We start from the raw sequence: 20,994 nt of genomic DNA on the forward strand, positions 1-20,994 counted from the left end.
TAGCTACTCTAAGTACGTTGTATAAGTGGAATCATACAATATTTGTCCTTTTTGACGGGCTTATTTCGCTTAGCATAATGTCCTCAAGGTTCATCCACGTTGTAGCAAGTGTCAGAATTTCCTTCCTTTTTAAGGCTAATATTCCACTGTATGTGTAAATCACATTTTGCTTATCCATTCTTCCTTCGGTGGACTCTTGGGTTGTTTCCATATTTTAGCTATTGTGAATAATGCTGCTATGAATATGGGTAAACAAATATCTCTTCAAGACCCTGCTTCAATTCTTTTGAATATATATCCAGGATCCAGGGTCATATGTCAACTCTATTTTTAATTTTTTGAGACACCTCCACAGTGTTTTCCACAGAAGCTTCACCATTTTACTTTCCTACCAACAGTGCACAAGGGTTCCAGTTTCTCCACATCCTCACCAACACTTTTTGTTTTCTGTTTTTTTGATAGTTGCCATCCTAATGGGTGTGAGGTGGTATCTCATTGTAGTTTTGATTAGCATTTCCCTAATGATTAGTGATTTTTTAAAATTTATTTATTTATTTATGTTGCACTGGGTCTTAGTTGCGGTATGCGGGATCTTTAGTTGCAGCGTGCAGGGTCTTTAGTTGTGGTGTGCGGACTCTTAGTTGTGGCATGCGGGACATAGTTCCCCGACCAGGGATCGAAACCGGGCTCCCTGCATTGGGAGTACGGAGCCTTACCCACTGGCCCACCAGGGAAGTCCCAATGATTAGTGATGTTGAGCGCCTTTTCATGTGCTTATTGGCCGTTCATATATCTTTTTTGGAGAAATGTCTGTTCAAGTCCTTTGCCCATTTTGAATTGGCTTCTTTGGTTTTTTGTTGTAGAGTTTTAGGAGTTCTGTCTATATTATGGATATTAATCCCTTATCAGATATATGGTTTGCAAATATTTTCTCCTATTCTGTGGGTTGCCTTTTTACTCTGTGGGTAGGGTCTTGTGATGTATGATTTTAAAAATTTTTATGAAGTCCAATTTTTCTATTTATTCTTTTGATGTCTGTGCCTTTGGTGTCATCTCCAAGAAATCATTGCCAGTCCCGGTGTCGTACACTTTCATCTTATGTTTGCTTCTAAGAGTTTTATTGTTTTAGGTCTTACATTTAGGCCCTTGATCCACTTGGAGTTAGGTTTTGTATTTGGTGTTAGGTAAGAGTCCAACTTTATTCCTTTGCATGTGGATATCCAGTTTTCCCAGCACCATTTGTTTAAAAGACTGTCCTTTCCCCCACTGAATGGTCTTGGCACCCTTCTCAAAAATCACTTGACCATATAGGTGAGGGTTTATTTCTGGGCTGTCTATTCTATTCCATTAGTCTTTATGTCTGTCTTTATGCCGATACCACACTGTTTTTGATCATTGTAGCTTTGTAGTAAGTTTTGAAATCAGGAAGTGTGAATCCTCCAGTTTTGTTCCTTTTCGGGATTGTTTTGACCATTTGGGGTCCCTTGAGATTCCACATGAATTTTAGGATGGGCTCTATTTCTGCAAAAAAAGGCATTGGGATTGTAATAGAGATTGCATTGAATCTGTAGATCCCTTTGGGTAATACTGAAATTTTCAACATTATTAAGTCTTCCAATTCACGAACATGTGTTTCATTTATTTATGTCTTCTTTAATTTCTTTCAGCAACATTCTGTAGTTTTCATTGTACAAATCTTTCACGTCCTTGGTTAAGTTAATTCCTAAGTATTTTGTTCTTTTTGATACTACTGTAGATGGAATTAGTTTGGTCATTTTCTTTTCAGATTGTTCATTGTTCATGTATAGAAATGTAACTGACTTTTTTTTTTTTAACATCTTTATTGGGGGTAACTGACTTTTGTGTGTTGACTTTATATCCTGCTACTTTGCTGAATTCATTTATTAGTTTTAACAGCTTTTTTGTGGCTGTCTTTGGGGTTTTCTGCATATAAGATCTGATCATCTGCAAACAGAGATAAGTTGACTTCTTTTTTCCAGTTTGGCTGCCTTTTATTTCTTTTTCTGGTGTAATTGCTCTGGCTAGAGCTGCCAGTTCTGTGTTGAGTTGAAGTGGTGAATGCAGGCATCCTTCCCTTGTTCCTGATCTTAGAGGAAAAGCTTTCCGTCTTTGACCATTAAGTATGATGTTTGCTGTGGTTTCAGAACCTTTATTTCTATAGAAATATTGACTTTTTACTTATATCTGTGCATGGCTATAACAGAAAACATCCATCCCGTAATCCTAGCTCCCCAATAAATCAAAACTGTTTGATACCTGGTCCCTCTGTCCCTTATCACTGAGCTGGAATACTTGTCACCTGGCTGTGACCAGGCCTGGTTGATATTTAGCTAGTGAGTCCGTTATTAATAAAAGACTCGTTAAAATATTGAAATACAAGGGAATTCCTTGGTGTTCCAGTGGTTAGGACTCAGTGCTGTCACTGCCGAGGGCCCAGGTCCAATCCCTGGTCGGGGAACTAAGATCCTGCAAGCCGCTCAGTGCCCCCCAATATATCTTACACTGATTCCAGCCCCTCTTCGGGACCCCTGGGTTTCCCTGCAGACCAGCATCTAAAAGTTTAACACCTGGCGGGGCAAGAGACCTGCTCCAGCGGCCATTCTGATTGATCACCAGTGCCTGGCTGTAGGAGTGTCCTGCTTTACTTCTTAAAATTCTTCCATAGCCCTCTTTCTTTCTTCCTCCCCTCCTTTCTGTCTCCCCTTCCTTCTTGTTCTCCTTCTTCCTTTCCCAACCTCTTCTGAAAGGTATTCAAGTGACTCTTGAAAATCCATGCAACCAGACAAGAACTCATGAAACTAGTAAGAGAAGTGAGGAAGTTTGGAAGATGTGGAAAAAAGGGGATAAAACACACCGGTACAGGAGGGAGGGCACAGGCCTGACGAAGCCTCGTGGAAGCTCCACTTTTCCAAGCAGCAGTGCCCAGAGCTGGGTGCTTTCCAAGCCATTTGGTGCTTGAGGCTGTTGGCTGTGGGCCCTGCTTCCTGCATTCTGGGCTGGGAGATGCCCAGGCCCAGAGCCTCCAGCCCTCTCACTTGGGCCTGGGACCCCTCTGCAAACAGGAACTGATGCTGGTGCAGCCTTTGCCTGCCGTCTGCCTTCACTCAGTCCCTGCACGTGGATGTACTTGTCTGGCTGCTGCCTGTCTGTGGAATGGAGCTCCCTGAAGGTGCTGGCTACCCTTCAGCCCAGGCCCCCAGACCTCACCCCTTACTCCTTCCTTCATGCTTTCCAGGACTCAAGCGGCCTCATCAGAGCTGTGGGTCCTCACCTCGCCCAAAGCAGTCCAAGAAGCAGGAGCAAGGTGGGTACCAAGGTGGCGGCGGGGGGGGGGGGGGTCCGAACACTGGATTGGATTGCCTTGGGGCAAGGACACAGATCCTGGACTCTGTCCCCTGATAACAGGCTTCCAGTCATGGGCCCCCTGACTCTTGTCTTCCAAGCTCCCAGGAGGGAAGAAGAGGAGGTCCTGGGTGGGCAGAGGAGAGAGCTAGGTCTGGTAAGGAAGCACCTTGCCCAGTGGGCCACAGCGGGGCTTCTCCAGAGACGGCTCAGCTGAAGGAGCTCAAAGCATCCCAGCAGGTCGCAGCTTCACCATCCAGGCTTTCCCCGGGATACTCCCATGTCCTCAGGGTTGAGGGAGCTCCAGGGATGTAAACAGCATGACCTCAGAACTGGGCTCCCATTGGCCAGTTTAGGGCTGAGCTGGATAGCAAGGCAGAAGCCTTGGGGGACCCTGGGAAGACATGGGGGCTGCTGTGGACCGGTCAGGCTGGGACAGAAACTTCTGTCATTCTCCACCAGTTGTCCCACCAGCTGGGAAACCCAGCCCCATGGGGCATAGCCAGAGGATTCACAGCTGGTCAGAGGATTCATATCTGTATAAAATAGGACACTATGTCAGGTGCCCCCCCAGCAGGGGTATCCAGTGTCCCCCAACAGTGGCCCCGGGCCCTCCCCTGGGCCACCCAAGATCTCCCAAATGACCCAGCAATTAAAGTCAACACCCGGCAATGTAGGTTTTGACTATTGACCAGCTTCCGCAGTTCCGATTGTCCAGTGCCTGGGCCCACAGCGTGTTAGTGGTCATCGTGGGCATCACACAGCTGAAACACTGTGGGGATGGGGGCCGCAGGCAGGTTACTTCGATATCACAGTGAAAGCTTGTTCCAATAAGATACTGCAAAGGAAGTGCCCCCTTTCCCCTCCCCCATCTCATTGAAAACTTTACACCACTTACATTGTTGCAAAACAAATAGAGCCGTGGTCCACACTTCCCCATTCCTACTTCCCTGTGTAAACGGCTGTCAGAGCCTGTGCTTCTGTAGAGCCAATTAATTCTAGGAATTTGGGGGGCATAAGAGCACCTGTGTGCTCTTGCTGTCCCCCATCCCCATACGTACATGGCCAAGGCTACAGGCTCCCAACAACCTGATACTGTGGTGAGTGGCGCGGGGAGGCCCCCGGCTCTCATGCAATCTCCCTGTCCCCTGCAGAGCTGGCCAAGAGGTACCTGCAGCTGCTTAGGACTTCTGCCCAGCAGCGCTATGCCGACAGGACCCCCAGGCCAGGGCAGCCGCTTGCCTTCCCCCAAGTCTACATCCCTCCAATCTTGCAATGGAGCCAGGCCTCAGCACCCTTCGACGCTCAGGAGGGGGCCGTTAGAGGGGACCCCAAGGCAGAAGATGGCACCGATGTGAACATTCGGGACCTCTTCAATACCAAGGCCAACAGGGGCCCAAGAGTGACGGTGCTTCTGGGGAAGTCGGGCATGGGCAAGACCACGCTGGCCCACTGGCTCTGCCAGAAGTGGGCTGATGGGCAGCTGGACCGCTTCCAGGCCCTGTTCCTGTTCGAATTCCGCCAGCTCAACGTGATCACAGGTTTCTTGACGCTACCCCAGCTCCTTTTTGATCTGTACCTGAGGCCTGAGGCTGGCCCCGAGGCCGTCTTCGAGTACCTGCAGGAGAATGCTAATGGAACCCTGCTGATCTTTGATGGGCTGGACGAGGTCTTCCACCCCTGCTCCAGCAAGGAGACTGCAGGCCCTGAGGACCCAGCATCAGCCCTCACCCTCTTCTCCCGCCTCTGCCGTGGGACCCTCCTGCCAGGCTGCTGGGTAATGGCCACCTCCCGTCCAGGGAAGCTGCCCGCCTGCCTGCCCACCGAGGTGGCCACGGTCCACATGTGGGGCTTTGACGGACCACGGGTGGAGGAGTACGTGAGCCACTTCTTCAGCGACCAGCCATCCCAGGAGGCAGCCCTAGCAGAGCTGCGGGCAGACAGACGTCTCTGGAGCATGTGTGCCCTGCCCGCTCTGTGCCGAGTCGCCTGCCTCTGCCTCTACCATCTGCTCCCAGGCAGCTCTCCAGGCCAGTCTGCGGCCCTCCTGCCCACCATGACCCAGAACTACGTGCAGATGGTACTAACCCTCAGCCCCCAAGGGTTCCTGCCTGCCGAGTCCCTGCTGGGTCTCGGGGAGGTGGCCCTGCGGGGCCTGGAGACAGGGAAGGTCATCTTCTCTGCAGGTGACATCCCTCCACCCGTGATGGCCTTCGGGGCTGCCCTCGGCCTGATGACCTCCTTCTGTGTGTGCACGGGGCCCGGGCACCAGGAGACAGGCTATGCCTTCACCCACCTAAGCCTGCAGGAGTTTTTTGCTGCCCTGCACCTGATGGCCAGCCCCCAGGTGGACAAAGATACACTCTCCCAACATGTCACCCTCACTTCTCGCTGGGTACAGCGAAGCAAAGCTAGACTGGGCCTCACAGACCACCTCCCCACCTTTCTGGCGGGCCTGGCATCCTGTGCCTGCCGCCCCTTCCTCAGCCTCCTGGCACGGCAGGACGAGGCCTGGGTGGGTACCAGGCAGGCAGCAGTGGTGCAAGCACTGAGGAAGTTGGCCACCCGCAGGCTCACGGGACCAAAAGTTGTAGAGCTGTGTCACTGTGTGGGTGAAACACAGGTGCCTGAGCTGGCTGGCTTCATAGCCCAGAGCCTCCCCCGTCAAATGCCCTTCCACAACTTCCTGCTGACCTACGCCGACCTGGCTGCCCTGACCAACATCCTAGGGCACAGGGATGCCCCCATCCACCTGGATTTTGAGGGCTGCTCCCTGGAGCCCCGCTGCCCTGAAGCCCTGGCAGGCTGTGGGCAGGTAGAGAATCTCAGGTGAGAATAAGGACAGGGGAGCTCTGGGGGGTACCTGGGAACATCCCTGGGAGAGAACTGGACTTTTGGGAGAATGGAGGCCAGCCAATCTCGGCAGAACCCAGCTGAGGAAAACTGAGGAAGAATCTTGAATATCAGAACAGATAGGTCCTTCCTTACTGCCCCTTAGCCTGTGACACGGTGAGGAAGCTCCTTGCCTCTCCAGGAACTCTGGGGTCCAGTTAGATCTCCTCTAGTTATGGTTTCTGGATTCAGTCTTTCCCTCTTTTTCTCTCAGTCATGGGCTGGAGCATCTGATCCAGGCTGTGCTATTAGAGCCTCTTTGCTTTGGACAGGGTATTTAACCTCTCAGCCCGAGTCTCTTTATGCCTAAAATGAATCAGTAATAATACCTCCTTGATAGGGTTGTTGGGAGAATGAGATGAAATAATGCATGAAAAACACTTCATGGCACAGTTCCTGGCACAGAGTAAAGGCTCGATATGTGTAGTAGCTAGAGAAAAGTTTAGGCTGCAATAACAAAGAATCCCTCCCCCTCCATATACAGTGGATTAAATAATGTGGTGGTTTTTGTTTTTGTTTTTTTTTCACTCTTATGGAAGACTCAGAGGTAAGTGGTCCAGGTCAGTGGGATGGCTCAGCTCCACATGGCCATGAAGAGACCCAGGTCCCTTCCATGGTTGCAGCATCATCTCCTTGGGCATCTTGATCTGCAGGGTCAGAGCTGGGTCACAGACACATCTGTGCTCTGGCTTGGGGGAAAGTAAAGAGAGAACACGGATTAGACATGCCCAATGGGTTAAAGCTCAGTCCTGGAAATAGAGCACATCCTTTCCATTCACATTCCAGTGGTGACAACATAGTCGGAGTCGTATGGTCACACTGAGCTGCAGGGGAGGCTGGGAAACCATGTTCCCAGTGATAGCTACAGCGGAGAATGGGTTTTGGTAGACGATTAGCAGTGTCTGCCATAATATGTATTTGTTACTACTACAACAATTACAGCAACAACTACTACTATTGCCATTACTGGATTAAATTCCATCTCTCAGAGGAGGGAATGGGTGATGAACTCTAAGCCCTGCCCACCATTGATCTTCTGCCACTTCGCCTCTTCCCGTGGCAGCTTTAAGAGCAGGAAGTGTGGGGATGCCTTTGCCGAAGCCCTCTCCAGGTGCTTGCCGACAATGGGGAGCCTGAAGAAGCTGGGGTGAGTCAGGGCTTGGGACCGAGATGGATCCTCAGCCGGCGATGCTTGGAACTCTCCTCCCGCCCCTCAACCCTGCACAGGGCAGATTCCTGGTCTGTCCCCTTTCCCATCCCCATTCTTCCCACTATCTTTGCTTACCCTGTAGGTTAGCAGGAAGTAAGATCACTGCTCAAGGCATCAGCCACCTGGTGCAGGCTCTGCCCCTCTGTCCACAGCTGGAAGAGATCAGGTGAGTGATCTCCAGGAGGGCTCGCTGGCTGAGGGGAGGATTCACTGTCCAGGTCCCAGGGCCCCCCTTGAGCCTGGACTGGGTCCTGTATATTCCATTAGGGTCTGGCCACTACTTTTTCAGTGAGACCCAGAGAGGAGAGGCATCAATCCAAGAACTGGGTGGGACTGGATCCAAACACAAGGCTCCCAGAGACCCCAGAGAAGTGCTAATATTTTGGGACATCTTGAAGGAGCTTGAGTTTTGAGGGTCCCTCCCTTCTTTCTGTGACCCTGAGAGAAGGCAGGTGCTGTGTGGGTACACATAAAGGCGTGAAACACACACATACGTCCACATTCATGCACATGTGTGCACACACACTTGCACTTGCCTGCTCACTTAAGTATATGCCACACATACATGCACGTGTGCAGCACACACATGCCTGCACACTTAGATCCACATACACGTCTAAGCACGTATGTATGAATATACTCCTGCCCTGTGTCTGTGACGAGTGGCCTAAGAAGGGTGGGACCAGGGATCCTCCTTAGCATCTGTCCGGCAGGACCACTGCTGCCTAATATGGCACCTTTATGAGATTTAGAGGGGACTCTCCTTCATCCAGGCAGATGCAGCCCAGCAGTAGGGTGCACTGCTTGTCGAGTGGAGCATTAGCTGGGCCAGAGCTCTACTCTGTCCCCTCTGCTGGGTGTCTTTGTTCATGATCACTCTGGGTGATGGGGGAAAAGATTAAGGTCACTCTCAATAATTAAGAAGGAAAAGTAAATGTCAACAAGTTCACGATTTCTGGTCCTTTGTCCTGACCAAGTGATTACACGCAGAGGCACCCTTTTACTCTTCAGCTGTTTTGTCCCTCTAGCTAGGAACCCAGGCAGGGCTGTTTGTGGACCCCATTTGACAGGTGGGGAATGTGAGGTCAGAAAGGAAAGTGCTTGGCCTAGGGCTTCGGGTGAATCAGGGCCAGAGGTGAGGCTGCAAGCAGCTTCTCCTGCATCCCAGTCTGCCTATCACCTGGGAACCAAGAGGCCCGGCTGAACTCAGGCCTCAGGCACATCCCAGACAGAGCCTAGAGAGCAGGGCGCTGGGTCCCCTCCTCCCACCTCATGAGGCCTTCACAGTCCATCATCTGGATCCCTTGGGCCACCAGGCAGAAACTCTCCCAGAGGGACTGAACTGGGATGGAAGTGAGGCCAGCAGAGGGCCTTTCCTCCTAGCTGGGCCTGCTGGATACCACGAACTTCTCGTAGGCCCCTATCTTGTGTCTCCTGCATGAAGATGGCCACGCCTGTTGCCTGCCACCTGGGGCTCCCAAGTCTCTCAACCCCAAGGCTGAGGGACTGGGCCTCGGTCTCCCTACAGTTTTCGGGACAACCAGCTCAAGGACTGGGACGTGCTGAGCATCGTGGAGGTACTGCCTTGCCTGCCGCGGCTCCGGAAGCTTGAGTAAGCTGTCTTTCCACCACCCCTGCCTGAGTGACCTCCCCCTCCTCCCTTGGAGAGCAGAGAGAGTCTGGGGTGGATGGGATGGGGGATTCACTCCTGACACCTTTGCCACAATCATGCAGCCTGAGCCTCAGCAAGGTCTCCGTGTCAACCCTCCTCTCCTTGACGAATGTGGCAGTCACGTGCCCCACTGTCAGGATGCTGCAGGTCAGGTGAGCAGGGGGAATGGGGTCCTGGCCTTCAGGGTCTTGAGAAAAGGGGAGGAGAAAGTGGGGATGGGAAAAGGAGGAGGCCACTGGTCTGCAAGACCTACGTGTGCGTGCATGAGTCTTGTTTTACTCACATCAGTATCTCCAGAGCCCAGCTCAGTCCTGGCACCTCGTACTCAATAAATAGTGAATGAGTGGAAAGATAAATGGATAGACGGATGGATGGGTGGTTGAGGGAATGAATCAACAAATCTAGGAACAATAGGCAGAGCGGAGGGAATCCTGAGTCCCGTGTTGCTCTCCGTGGTGCTGAACTAGCCAGTTGGGGTCGCAGGGTAGATGAAGTGTAACGCCTCTTAATCCCAACACTGCGGCTCCTATAGAAACTCTCAGCATTCCTAACTTTTATAATTTTTCTAGCAAAAATTGTTTTCCTGACTTTTTAAAACACTCAGCGTTCGTCTAGCAACGACATAGTCACAATTTTACATGTCTGATATTGAGCACTTATGCCAGTTCTGTTTCTGTGTCGATTACAAAATCAGCTTTCTCTGGATGTTTGAGGCAGCACAGGGTGCACAGGTAGGGCTGGTGTACTGGTTTCACGGCTCAGTGTCTGACCCTGCAGGAAGGCGGACCTCATCTTCCTTCTATCCCCACCCACAGAGATGGCTACAGAGCTACAAGGGTAAGAAGCTAGGGATGGGGTGGGCTTGGGCTCATTCTGAGAAGCAATCTGGGCTTAGGTAGTTGTGGGGAAAAGTGGCAAAAAGAGTTTAGGAAGAGCTGGAATGCGGGGATTTTTCTTGCTACTGCTCCCCTGGGAAATGACTTACTTCTCAGAGTTGGCCAAGGTCTTAGCTTCCTCTAGTGTCTCTGGACCACATCCAGCTCCTGTGATGAGCGAGCATCATCAGAAGTCTCAGAGTGAATCAGACCCTTAGGGAGGACATGAAGATATGGTGAGACTGGCGATACTATGCAGGGAAAACTCTTCCAATTAAAAAAGGAGGAAGGCAATTATGGTACCAACATCTTAGACCTATTCTGAGAATTAAATGAATTAACACATTTAAAGTGCCTAGAGCACTGCTGGCATCCAGTTGCCATTCAAGTGCTAGCTGTTCCAGCTGTGCATGGATTCCAGCTTGGCCAGTCCTTACTGGGCAGAAATAGGGAAGTTGCCTTTCCATTACAGAACTTTCTGTGTTTCCCTCACATCCCTCCCTGTGAGACTCAGAAACACATGAAGTTGTATGTCCTCATGCAAGTCCTTTCCCTGCTCTGAGCCTCAGTTTCCTCACCCATACAGGGATCTGGGAGGACCAATGTCTTTTTACCCTCTGACTGCAGAGAGCTATGATGCCCAATACGGTAGCTACTAGCCCATGTGGCTATTTAATTCTATATTAATTAAAATTGAATAAAGTGATCATTTCAGTTTATCAGCCACTTTAGCCACATTTCAAGTGCTCAATGGCCACAGTTGGCTAGTGGCTCCCATAGTGGATGGAACAAATACAAAACATTTCCATCCTTGCAGAGAGTTCTTTTGGACAGCACTGATCTAGAAGTCTATGAAAATCCATGATGTTCCAGCATCCCTGCAGACCCCGGTCCTCCCCTGGCCCAGTTGGAGAGAACACTTGGTGGTGCCTTGGCTTCCCACAGCCGGCACCCACATGCGGTCCATACTCCTGGCCTTCTGAACCACAGGTGGTACATCTACAAATGGAGACTATGGCATCTTAGACAACAGCAGCTTCTTTTCACTAAGCCTGCACTTTGCTAAGCTTGCCTATGCTGGGCACTTGACCATACATCGTCTCATTCAGTCCTTCGGTCACTATGTGTTGGATGTTGTCATCCCACTTTAGAAAAGAGAAAACTGGGGCTCAGATGGGTGAAGTGACTTACCCAAGGCCATACAGCTATATATGGCAGAGCCAGAATTTGAATAAAGGTCCCAATTGACCTTAAACCTTTTTTCCTGCTGCTTTGCTGAGTAGCACCTTTAGTACCTTCAGGCAACCATCTTTGTTATTCACTCACTGTGGGTCATGCTGTAGGGTCTTCAGTTCCTAGAAACCAAGGGAAGAGGTTTGGTCCATCAGGCCCTGGACTCTTGAGCCCAGGCCAGTGTTGGATTTGTTCTTGCCAGAGACCCAGACCTATGGGGCAATGCCAACCAGAGGAAAGAGGCTCAGAGGAGAAGCCTGGCACTCAGGTACCTCAGTGGGATGGGACCCATTGCTTTGAGGGGAGGGATATGATATGGGGGGAGGGTCCCTTCCCAGAGGAGGCACGGCAGGGGCAGGGAGGATAAAGGGAGCAGCAGATGTGGAGCGGGGAAAGGACATGAGTAACCCATCCCTGCCTGAGCAAGGAACACTTGTCATAACAACAATAATAGCTGTGATTTAATGGGCCCTTGCTCTGTGCTTGGCACTGTAGTATTTTCTATCCATTGCCTCACTGTGATTCTTTTGAAAACCCTGCAAAGTACACGTTATTAGTCCCATTCGATAGAGGAGAAAACTGAGTCTCAGATAGGTTAGGTGCCTTATCGCAGGTCACCCAGCTACTGAAAAACAAGGCCAAGATGAGACCCAGGTCTGCCGACCCCCTGGCTGCTGCAGCTCCTTCCTGGTAGATGCACTCAGAGCTTCAGGAGGCATAGCGTAGCTTCTTACCTTGAGCCTCTCGGCCCTACTCCCGCCGCAGGCTCCAGAAGTGTCAGCTCGGGGTCCGTGATGTGGAAGTGCTCCTAGCCCAGCTCCGGGAAGGTCCACACCTGGATGAAGTGGAGTGAGTATGATGGGGAGCGCTGGGACAGGAAACAGAAAGGGAGGGCAGGGCAGCGTAGGCAAGGCCTCAGCTTTGGGTGGGCGGTGTGGGGAAGGGCATGCTGCTTCATTAAGAATTTGGGGGAATCAGATCATCCTAGCAGCTCCCATTATTTAGCATCTGTCCTGTCCCAGGTGCTTTCACATACATCCTCTCGTTTAATCCTTGTATCTCTATGATGGAAGTACTGTTACTATGTGCATTTTATAGTGGAGGAAACTAAGCCACGGAAGGGTAAATTTGCTCAAGGTCACAAGGCTAGGAAGAGTCTAGGCCAGGGTTCAGGCTCAGACAGGCTGGCTCTTGGCCTCATCCTCACTGAGATCTGCGAAGCAGAAACCTCATCACGTGTAGTCTTGTCTTCCAGACCACGGCCCTCAGGGTCCCCTCACGCTGTCTTCCTCCCAGAGTAACATGAGATGATCTTCTCTTTTTGGGCTGGAGAAATTCCCATGATGTCCAGCTCCTGAGCAGAGCCTTTGAGAGTGGGGTTTGGGGATTGGTGGAGGTCCTGTCATGTCACCAGGAAGGGACCCCTGCCACGGTCATCCGAGGAAGTCAAATGGGCATGAAGGTGGGGTGATGAAATGCCATCATGTATTTTGAGTGGCCCCACCCTAGGGCAAGATGGACGGGGTGAGGGTTGCCTTGGTGACCAAAGCTTGAGCCTTGACCTTGTCCCATTGGGAGAACCAAGACAGGATTAGAAGGTGGTTTTTACCCAACTCACATACTTCCACCCACCTCGCCACCACCAGGCCTGTCCCTCCCCCAGTTTTCTCACCAGCAGGTGTGCCCATCACCCACCTGGTTACACAGACCAGACACCTCTCAGCTCCCTTGCCCTCCTCCTATAGCCAGTCCATCCTGAGTCGACCTACCCCCTATAGAGTTCTCAAAACCGTTCTCTTGGGGACTTCCCTGGCAGTCCAGTGGTTAAGACTCTGCGCTTCCACTGGAGGGGGCATGGGTTCGATCCCTGGTCAGGGAACTAAGACCACACATGGTCTGGGACTAAGATCCTGCATGCCGTGCAGCGCTGCAAAAAGAAAAAAAAAAGTTCTCTTTTCTCCATCCTCTTCATCCACCTCCCTAGTCCAGACCACTCTCATCTTTCACTTGGATACCTCCTCACTAGGCTTCCATCCTGGCAACCTCCACCTGGCAGTGAACTGCCTTTTACTGCCTGCCCCCTTCCCAGTGCTCAGGATAAGCCCAAATCCTAAAATGCTGTGTGATCCAGAACCATGCCCCCAACCCCACAAGCCCCATCTGACCCCACCCTCCCACTCCATCTTTAATGCAGACATACCTGCTCTTTTTCAAGTCCTCTAATGTGCTATGTCATGGGATCTTTGACTGTGCTGTTCCTACTGCCAGGAACACCCTTCGCCCATCTCTCTCCCACCCCTTACCTATTGAACTCCTAGTTTTTCTAGCAAGTAGCTCAAACATCAGGCAAGCCTTTCCTGGTCCCCAGACTAGATCAGATTTCCCGATAAGCGTGGAGCTCACCACAAGAAGTAATTATGTAGGTTGCAGCATAAAGAAACTGTTAAGGATGGGGCCTTGAAGTCAGGCTGCCGGAGTTCAAATCCCAGGCCCTACTTTGAGCAAGTGTTTTAACCATCGGTTAACTCATCAGTAAAATGAGGATAATAATAGTGCCTACTTCACAGGGTTGTTATGAGGATTAAATATCCAATAATTGTAAGAGCATCTAGGACAGTGCCAGGCATGTGGTACACAATCTTTCAACGTTCATTATAATTGAGTCTCATTTGTTGGAGGGATGCTTTGACTGTGTGAACGCTGAGGGTTGAGGGGCAGCACAGGACATCAGACCCCTCTGTCTCAGCCTCTCAGGGAACCAGCTGGAAGATGAAGGCTGTCAACTGATGGTGGAGGCTGCACCCCAGCTGCGCATCGCCAGGAAGCTGGAGTGAGTCGCCCACCCCACTGTCGACTACCAGGGAGGGCCCAGGAGAGCCCCAGCTGGTCCCCGCCACCCCTGGTCCCCGTGCCCACAGTCACCAGAAACAGTGCTGCTTCACCGGCCAGCTCTGCTTTCTCTCCCAGCCCCAGCGCAGGCGGAGTGGTTCAACCATGCCTTGCATGCCTCTGGCATGAGCTACTTCGTTCCAGTTATTAAAATCCCTTGAACGTGTAGAACGTGTTCACCGTACATCAGTAGCTGGTATTCCAGTTTGTCCTGACAACGGCCCCGGGGTGGGGTGGGATGCGGAGTTGCACTGGGGTAGCGCTAGGGTATTGGGTGGATGGGTGCTGGGCTGTTGGAGTGGGAAGTGGTACGGTGGGATATGGTTTTGGGGTGAAGGGGTGAGTCGTTGTGGTGGTGGAATGAGAAGAAAGGGTAGTAGGCTATTGGGTGTGCTGTGGTGTTGCACGGTGTGGGCTAGGGGTGCTATTGGGTGGGGGGGATATGTTGGGGTCTTAGCGTCAAGTGGGAGTGGGAGTGGGGGAGTGTTGAGCTTAGGGTATCAGTGGTTTGGAGTCTTGGCTTTGCATTTAGACCCTGGCTCTGTCACTCAGTAGCTTTGTGACCCTGGGGAGGTAACTTCCTATCTCTTGGCCTCAGGTTCCCCATTGGTAAAATGGGATTAAAATGGTGAGTTTTTTTCAGACCAGAAAACTGAGGATCAGAGAAGCAAAAACAGTGAGTCAGCTCTTACTGCTCCAGCTGGAGGACCTTATTCTCTGTGTGGGGCAAGAGGTCATATGCTTCATGGCTCACCCTTTAAGACGCCCTGGTTAAAGACCCAGGACATTCCACGAGTGACAGCCAGCCAGCTGCTGAGCCAGGAGGAAGCGGCTGGAGCTGTGTGGCGCTGGGGACTCCAGCCGCCTGCTAATGGCCGTCTCCCTCCTCCTCTCCGCAGCCTCAGCAGCAATGGGCTTTCTCTGGCCGGGGTGTGCCGTGTGCTGAGTGCAGTGAGCATGTGCCGGACCCTGGCAGAGTTACACGTCAGGTAGGGACTCCCAGTGGACCACCATCACCCACTCTCACCTCTAGCGTGGAGCTCTTAGGCTCTCCTGTCGTTCTCTCTAAGTCCTTGGAATTCTTTCTGGCCCCAGGCCTTTGAGACCTGTAGAAGGTGCTAGTGCCCCGCCCAGACCCCCTTTACAGCTGGGTACCCCGTTCCCAGCTGCTGTGGGTGTTGGCTGCGCACAGCTTATACCTCCTCCAGAGAAATGCCCTGGGCCGCTAAGAGCCAGTGATGCCTGGGAGGTTACACACCCCCTTATCCTCCCAGCCAGGAGTGGCCAGTGACAGAGGCAGAGGTGTAACCCTCCGGCCCCCTTACGTCCGGTGAGACAAACTTTTAGTGCTATTGACGTTACCAAGTCCAAGCTCACTCTGCTCACCGCTCGACAGGCCAATGAATCAGAGACAAGATGTTGAGGCAGACGGAGAAGATGGCAGACTAGTGTCTCCGAGAAACCATCTTATTGGGGTTTGGATGCCAGTTTCTTTTATAGCACAGAGAGGGGGAGGAGATGAGGAAGTAAAAGGGCCATAAGTTTTGCAAATATCCCCTGGAATGGCCAGCCTTGGGGAGGGGGTGTGTTAATTTCTTCTTTCTTGCAGCCAGCCACAGGTGGGCGGGGTCAGGATGCTTCCCTGAACAAAGGCACTTTGGTTTAACATTCAGGCAGAGGGGCAGGGTTCTCCAAGGCAGGCCACTATGTACAGACAGTATCCTTTTAGTGAACAAAAGCAACGGGAAGCAAAGGTTAAAGTAAAAGAAACAGATCCAACAGGTAGTCAAATTTGGCTCTTCTGTGTTGCATTCATGCTTCCTGGGGGATCAGGCTGAGGACCTGCCCTGTTCTGCTTCCCTCGGTCCCTGAGATCAGACCCTCAGTACATCATGTACACAGTGACCAAGTGACTCTGCTTCTAAGGGAACCCGACCTCAGACAGGGCCCAACCTTATTTCTGTAAGTCTCCGCATTCAGTCTGGGCAGCTGAGGACAGATGCTAATTAATGTCAACACAGTCCCCACCCATAGGGGCTCTCCTGCTTTAAACACCCCTTAAAGGAGGAAAGAGAGACCAGATTCACCCACGCGGTGGTACTAGGGCCCTTGGTTCACTGTATATAATGATTCAGTAAAGGCCCCTAGGGCATTCCAAATGACACTCCATTCACTTCTAGGAATTTATAATGAAGAAATCACGTGACTGTGCAAACACCTTAGAGGTCCCTGGAGGCCAGGCTAGAAATAAGACGTAGCAGCAGCTGGGCCCCCCCAGCAGCTGCCTCCTCCCTCCTCTCCTGTCTGCAGCCTGCTGCACAAAACTGTGGTCCTCAAGTTTGCCCCAGAGCCGGAGGAGCAGAAGGTGACCCAGAAAAGGTAGGGCCAGGACCGTCCTCTCCTTGACCGCCACCGCTGGACAGTGTAACTCAACAGCCGGGGGGACCTTGACAAATTCACAAAGGCACAAGAAGCCAGCAGGCTTGGCTGGGGATGAAACCCTAAGGGGAGGCTCAAAGGACAAACTGCCTCCCCATTTCCCAAGTGGTACCTGAAGAGAGCCCTGGGATGCCAGATGCAGACAGCAGACTGGGGCAGGGGTGGGGTAGCCAGAGAGCTACGCGTGGGAGACGGAGGCCCTTCAGCCTAAACCCAGAGGATAGCCTGGCGTGTAGCTCTGATTCTGGTCAGAACTTCTGGCTCCCTTTGGCACAAGGACCCTTTAGAGGGTGTTTGCCTCCACCAGGGTGCCTTCCTGGATTGCCCCAGGCCAGCACCTGAGCAGAGACTCAGCTCTTTGCCCCTCAGTGTGCACCTACGATGTCTTCTGTAGGGTCTGAGCTTTAGAAGGCTTGCTTGCAGCTGACATTTTTGAAGGCACTGCTGGTGATGAGATTAATGATCCTAAGAGCCAGGGTTAACTGAGCACTTACTATGCACCAGGCAGCAAACTAAGACAATTCACCTATGTTCTCCCAGTACCAGGCTAGGTGATTTGTCCCAGGTCACACAGCCAGGAAGCCGAGAAGCCCAGTTGGAACCAAGGTCTGACTGTCCCCAGGTCTCATATAGGGATGGAATGGTGGGAAGTGAGTCTAAGGCTGGAGTCTGAGGCAGTGGCTGAGGTATCTGCTCAGCATGGCCTTGGTGTGTGTCCCTCCAGGGCTGCGTTTCCTGGCAGCCTTACGTTCCAGATGCCCTCTGATCCGCTCCCGTGCGCCCCAAGGATCAGGTACCGTGATGGCCTGCAGGCCCCGAGCATGGTTCCCGCCTCCCCCCTTCCTGGGCACAGAGCCTGTCCCGGGTCCCCAGTGCCAGGTGCCCCCTGGAGGACACAACCTGCTGTCATGTCCTGGTTTCCCTGCCTCCCATCTCCCCTGCCCAGCCCACCCCAGAAGGGGCTCACACGGCAGACCCCCAGTCACCTTCCCTGCCCACGGTTCCCACCCCCCTTAACTCCCCCATCCTCCAGTAGCTGAGGGGTTGTGGGAACTGTGGACGGAGGAAATGGGGAGCACGCGGCCCCTTCGTTCCTGATCCTGGGGCCTAGGCCTGGGGACTCAGCTCAACCTCCACAGGGCTCCCATCACAACTCTTCCAGCCTCCTCTCTGATTCTGTCCATCTGAATACCCCTCCCTGTCTGTCTGTTCTCCTCTGGCACTCAGTTTCTCTCAGTCTCTTTCTGCGTCTGTCTCCTTCCCTCCCTCTCTTATCTCGGTGTCTCTCCATCTTGGTCTGCCTCTCTCTGTGTCTCTGACTCTCTCTGGCTCTTCTCTGCCCATGTGACACCTCACGTGTGCTGTGTGTCGGTCCCTCTTTGCCTGTCCGGGTGCCCGATGCATCCCAGTCCCCTTTCCACAAGCCTCTCTGCCTGTGTTATCTGGGGGTGGGGAGCCCCGCTCGCCTCTGTTGAGCTGGGCAGGCGCTGCAGGGTTGTGGTCCTACCCTCCCTAGGCTGACACACTGCGCCTTGCAAGCCCAGCACCTAGAGCACCTCTGCAAAGCACTGGGAGGAAGTTGCTGCCTCTGTCACCTCGAGTGAGTGGTTGCTGGAAGGCGGGGTGGTGGGGCCCATTAGGGGGTAGGTGTTAGTGTGTTGTGTTTTGTTCTGTGTTTTAAGATTTAGGGTCATCTATTCTTTCCCCGCTGCAATCAGGAACCCCTTAGAGAACCTGGTGAAAGTTGTGACGCTTCCCCCTAAAATACAGGTTCCCCCATATTTGACACTCTCTGAAGCCCAAGCCTAACCCCTCAGGGGTCACAAACCTGAGGATGAGAACCCAAGAGGAGGGACTTCCCTGGAGGTCCAGTGGTTAAGACTCCATGCTTGCAATGCAGGGGGCGCGGGTTGAATCCCTGATTGGGGAACTAAGATCCCACATCCACATGCTGGGAGACCCCAGCTGATCCAGTGCCATGTGCTGAGATCCGGCCTGGCAGCCCAGGACCGTATCCCAGTTTCAGGAGAAGCTGAGTGACTGGGGTGGAGAGGTGAGCTCCTGCTGTCTCCACCCCCGCCCTCTGCTGACCTGTCCTCTCCGCGTGCCCCTCCCAGCTTATCAGGCAATGCTCTCGGGGACAAAGGTGCGGCCCTGCTGGCTCAGCTGCTTCCAGGGCTGGGCGCTCTGCAGTCCTTGAAGTGAGTAGCCCTCTGGGCAAAGCCTCTGAGGTTTGATCTCTGGATGAGAGCATGTGTGTGGGAGGGGGGGAAGGAGATGACGGGGTGGGGGGATATTCTGTGTCCCATCTCACTCCCTCCTGAGGTTATCATGAAGGTTACATCAGACAATGCATGTCAGCCACCGGGGCCAGTCCCTGACACGTGGCCAGTGCCCAGGACAGGGTAGTTACTACTGCGTTTCTCACTAAAATAGACACTGGTCTCTGTGACTCAGTGATCCAGCTGCTGAGTTAAGCCTTCGTTTCTCAAGCTTGTCTCCCTGTCTCTGCACAGGCTCTCTGGGAGGCCCAGGCAGGCAGGGCTGGGAAGTATTACCTGATTAATATAAGAGCTGGCAGCCATTCTGGCCCTGGGGCGGGGGTGGGGGGGTGGGGGGGTGGAGGTGGGGGTGGGGGGTGGGGGGTGGGGTGGGGGTGGGGAGGAGGGCCGTTTGATTGGGGGGCCCTGACCAGGTAGGCAGGGAGGGTTTGGACTAGAGGAGATACCCAGGAAGGGTGCCCGGGGAGATTTGAGAGCCCTGAGCACCTGGCAGAGATGGGGGAGATGTGCACTATGGGAGGGAGGCCCTGGAAGGAGGCCGTGAACCCCCAGACTTAGCCTGCAGCCAGCCAGAGTTTCTAGGCCCTTAAAGCTCCCTGTGCTCCTAGCTCACATGCCCCCCCCCCTCCTCCCTGGCTCTTCTAGGCCCAAGGGAGAGGCTTCCTGGCCGCAGGAACCTGGTCACAGACCCCAGGTTCTCAATGTTCCTGGACAAATTACATCACCTTCTCTGAGCCCCTGGTTCCCAGTCAGTTAACACATAAACTCTGGAGGCAGTGGCTATGGTTTTCGCTGTAACCAGTGCTGTGGCCTGTGGGCACTGCCTGCTCAGGCCACCTTTCATTGGGAAGCTGGGACCAGAGGAGGTTGCTTCTGTTCCTGTTCGGGGCCTGCAGGGGGCGGGGGGGGGGGGCAGGGGGGGTTGGGAAGGCCTTGCTGCCATTGCAGGCAAATTTTATGCAAATTGGAGTTCCAATCTCAGCTCTGTCACCAACATGTCTCATAATCTTGGGCAAGACCTTGCTGCTCTCTGGACCTCAGTTTCCCCATCTGTGCAATGGGGAGTTGGCAGAGGTGCTCTGACCATCCAGGGTTCAGTGTGTTCCATTGTCTGGAACAGGGAGGGACAGCCCTCCCCTGCCCTGTGCTCTGACCCCAAAAAGGGTGTTTTTGAGTCCTGAGTGACTTCTGTCAGCATGATCCCTCTGATTCTCCAGCCTCAGTGAGAACGATCTGTCCCTGGATGCTGTGTTCTGTTTGACCCAGTGCTTCTCTACTCTGCCGTGGCTTTTGCACTTGGACTTCAGGTGAGAGTGTCCCTGGGACCCCACTCTGCCCCTCATCTGTCCCATTCACGATATAGCATCCTCAGGGCCCTGGTATGATACCAGGTCCAGTGAACATTCAATGAGTGTCTGTGAAATGAATGAATAGATGAATGAGTGAAATATAGCTCCAGGGACACTCAAATTTCTCCAGATTCACCGCGGGGCACAATCCATCGACTCTTCTGTAGTTAATCTCTGGATTGCCCTGGGAGACAGACGCAGATGTAGAGAATTGGACTTGAGGACACAGGGCCTGGGAAGGGTAAGCTGGGACGAAGCGAGAGAGTGGCATGGACATATACACACTACCAAATGTAAAATAGATAGCTAGTGGGAAGCAGCCACGTAGCACAGGGAGATCAGCTCGGTGCTTTGTGACCACCTAGAGGGGTGGGATAGGGAGGGTGGGAGGAAGGTTCAAGAGGGAGGGGATATGGGGATATATGTATACGTATAGCTGATTCACTTTGTTATACAGCAGGAACTAACACACCATTGTAAAGCAATTATACTCCAATAAAGATGTTAAAAAAAAAACCACTTCCTTACCTCACAATTTTATTGTGAGAATCAAAGGAAATCATATCGGTGGTGTGCTTTGTATGTATATTTATTGTCCTATTTGCTGAGAAAACAGGCCACCATCCAGGTCTTGCTGGACCCAGCCTGTCTGGTCTCTTGCTGCTGCCTGGGAAGGGGCCCCTTGGCCCTTTCTCAGGCTGCCACCTCCTCTCTGCCTGCAGCTCTGAGAGCCAACGCGTCATCCTGAGGGGTGATGGAAGAGACAGGTAAGGAGGGAAAGCTCTGAGGT

The 20,994-nt window shown here is 52.5% G+C and overlaps 1 protein-coding gene across 1 annotated transcript in view; it reads left to right on the top strand.

Annotated features, from left to right (window-relative positions):
- The window catches only part of NLRC5 (NLR family CARD domain containing 5), an 86,965-nt gene that overhangs the window by 34,989 nt on the left and 30,982 nt on the right, over nucleotides 1–20,994 (top strand). Inside the window, exons 5-21 of the mRNA XM_060288630.1 lie at nucleotides 3,257–3,325; nucleotides 4,518–6,192; nucleotides 7,319–7,402; nucleotides 7,548–7,631; nucleotides 8,994–9,077; nucleotides 9,200–9,289; nucleotides 9,915–9,974; nucleotides 11,448–11,513; nucleotides 12,011–12,094; nucleotides 13,992–14,075; nucleotides 15,034–15,123; nucleotides 16,445–16,513; nucleotides 17,298–17,366; nucleotides 18,090–18,173; nucleotides 18,691–18,774; nucleotides 20,073–20,162; nucleotides 20,927–20,971. Coding sequence (XP_060144613.1) covers nucleotides 3,257–3,325; nucleotides 4,518–6,192; nucleotides 7,319–7,402; nucleotides 7,548–7,631; nucleotides 8,994–9,077; nucleotides 9,200–9,289; nucleotides 9,915–9,974; nucleotides 11,448–11,513; nucleotides 12,011–12,094; nucleotides 13,992–14,075; nucleotides 15,034–15,123; nucleotides 16,445–16,513; nucleotides 17,298–17,366; nucleotides 18,090–18,173; nucleotides 18,691–18,774; nucleotides 20,073–20,162; nucleotides 20,927–20,971 — 2,911 coding nt within the window. The remainder of the gene's footprint in view (nucleotides 1–3,256; nucleotides 3,326–4,517; nucleotides 6,193–7,318; nucleotides 7,403–7,547; nucleotides 7,632–8,993; nucleotides 9,078–9,199; nucleotides 9,290–9,914; nucleotides 9,975–11,447; nucleotides 11,514–12,010; nucleotides 12,095–13,991; nucleotides 14,076–15,033; nucleotides 15,124–16,444; nucleotides 16,514–17,297; nucleotides 17,367–18,089; nucleotides 18,174–18,690; nucleotides 18,775–20,072; nucleotides 20,163–20,926; nucleotides 20,972–20,994) is intronic.

Source organism: Globicephala melas, chromosome 19 (genome assembly GCF_963455315.2).
Source record: "Globicephala melas chromosome 19, mGloMel1.2, whole genome shotgun sequence".
Classification (NCBI taxonomy): Eukaryota; Metazoa; Chordata; class Mammalia; order Artiodactyla; family Delphinidae; genus Globicephala; species Globicephala melas.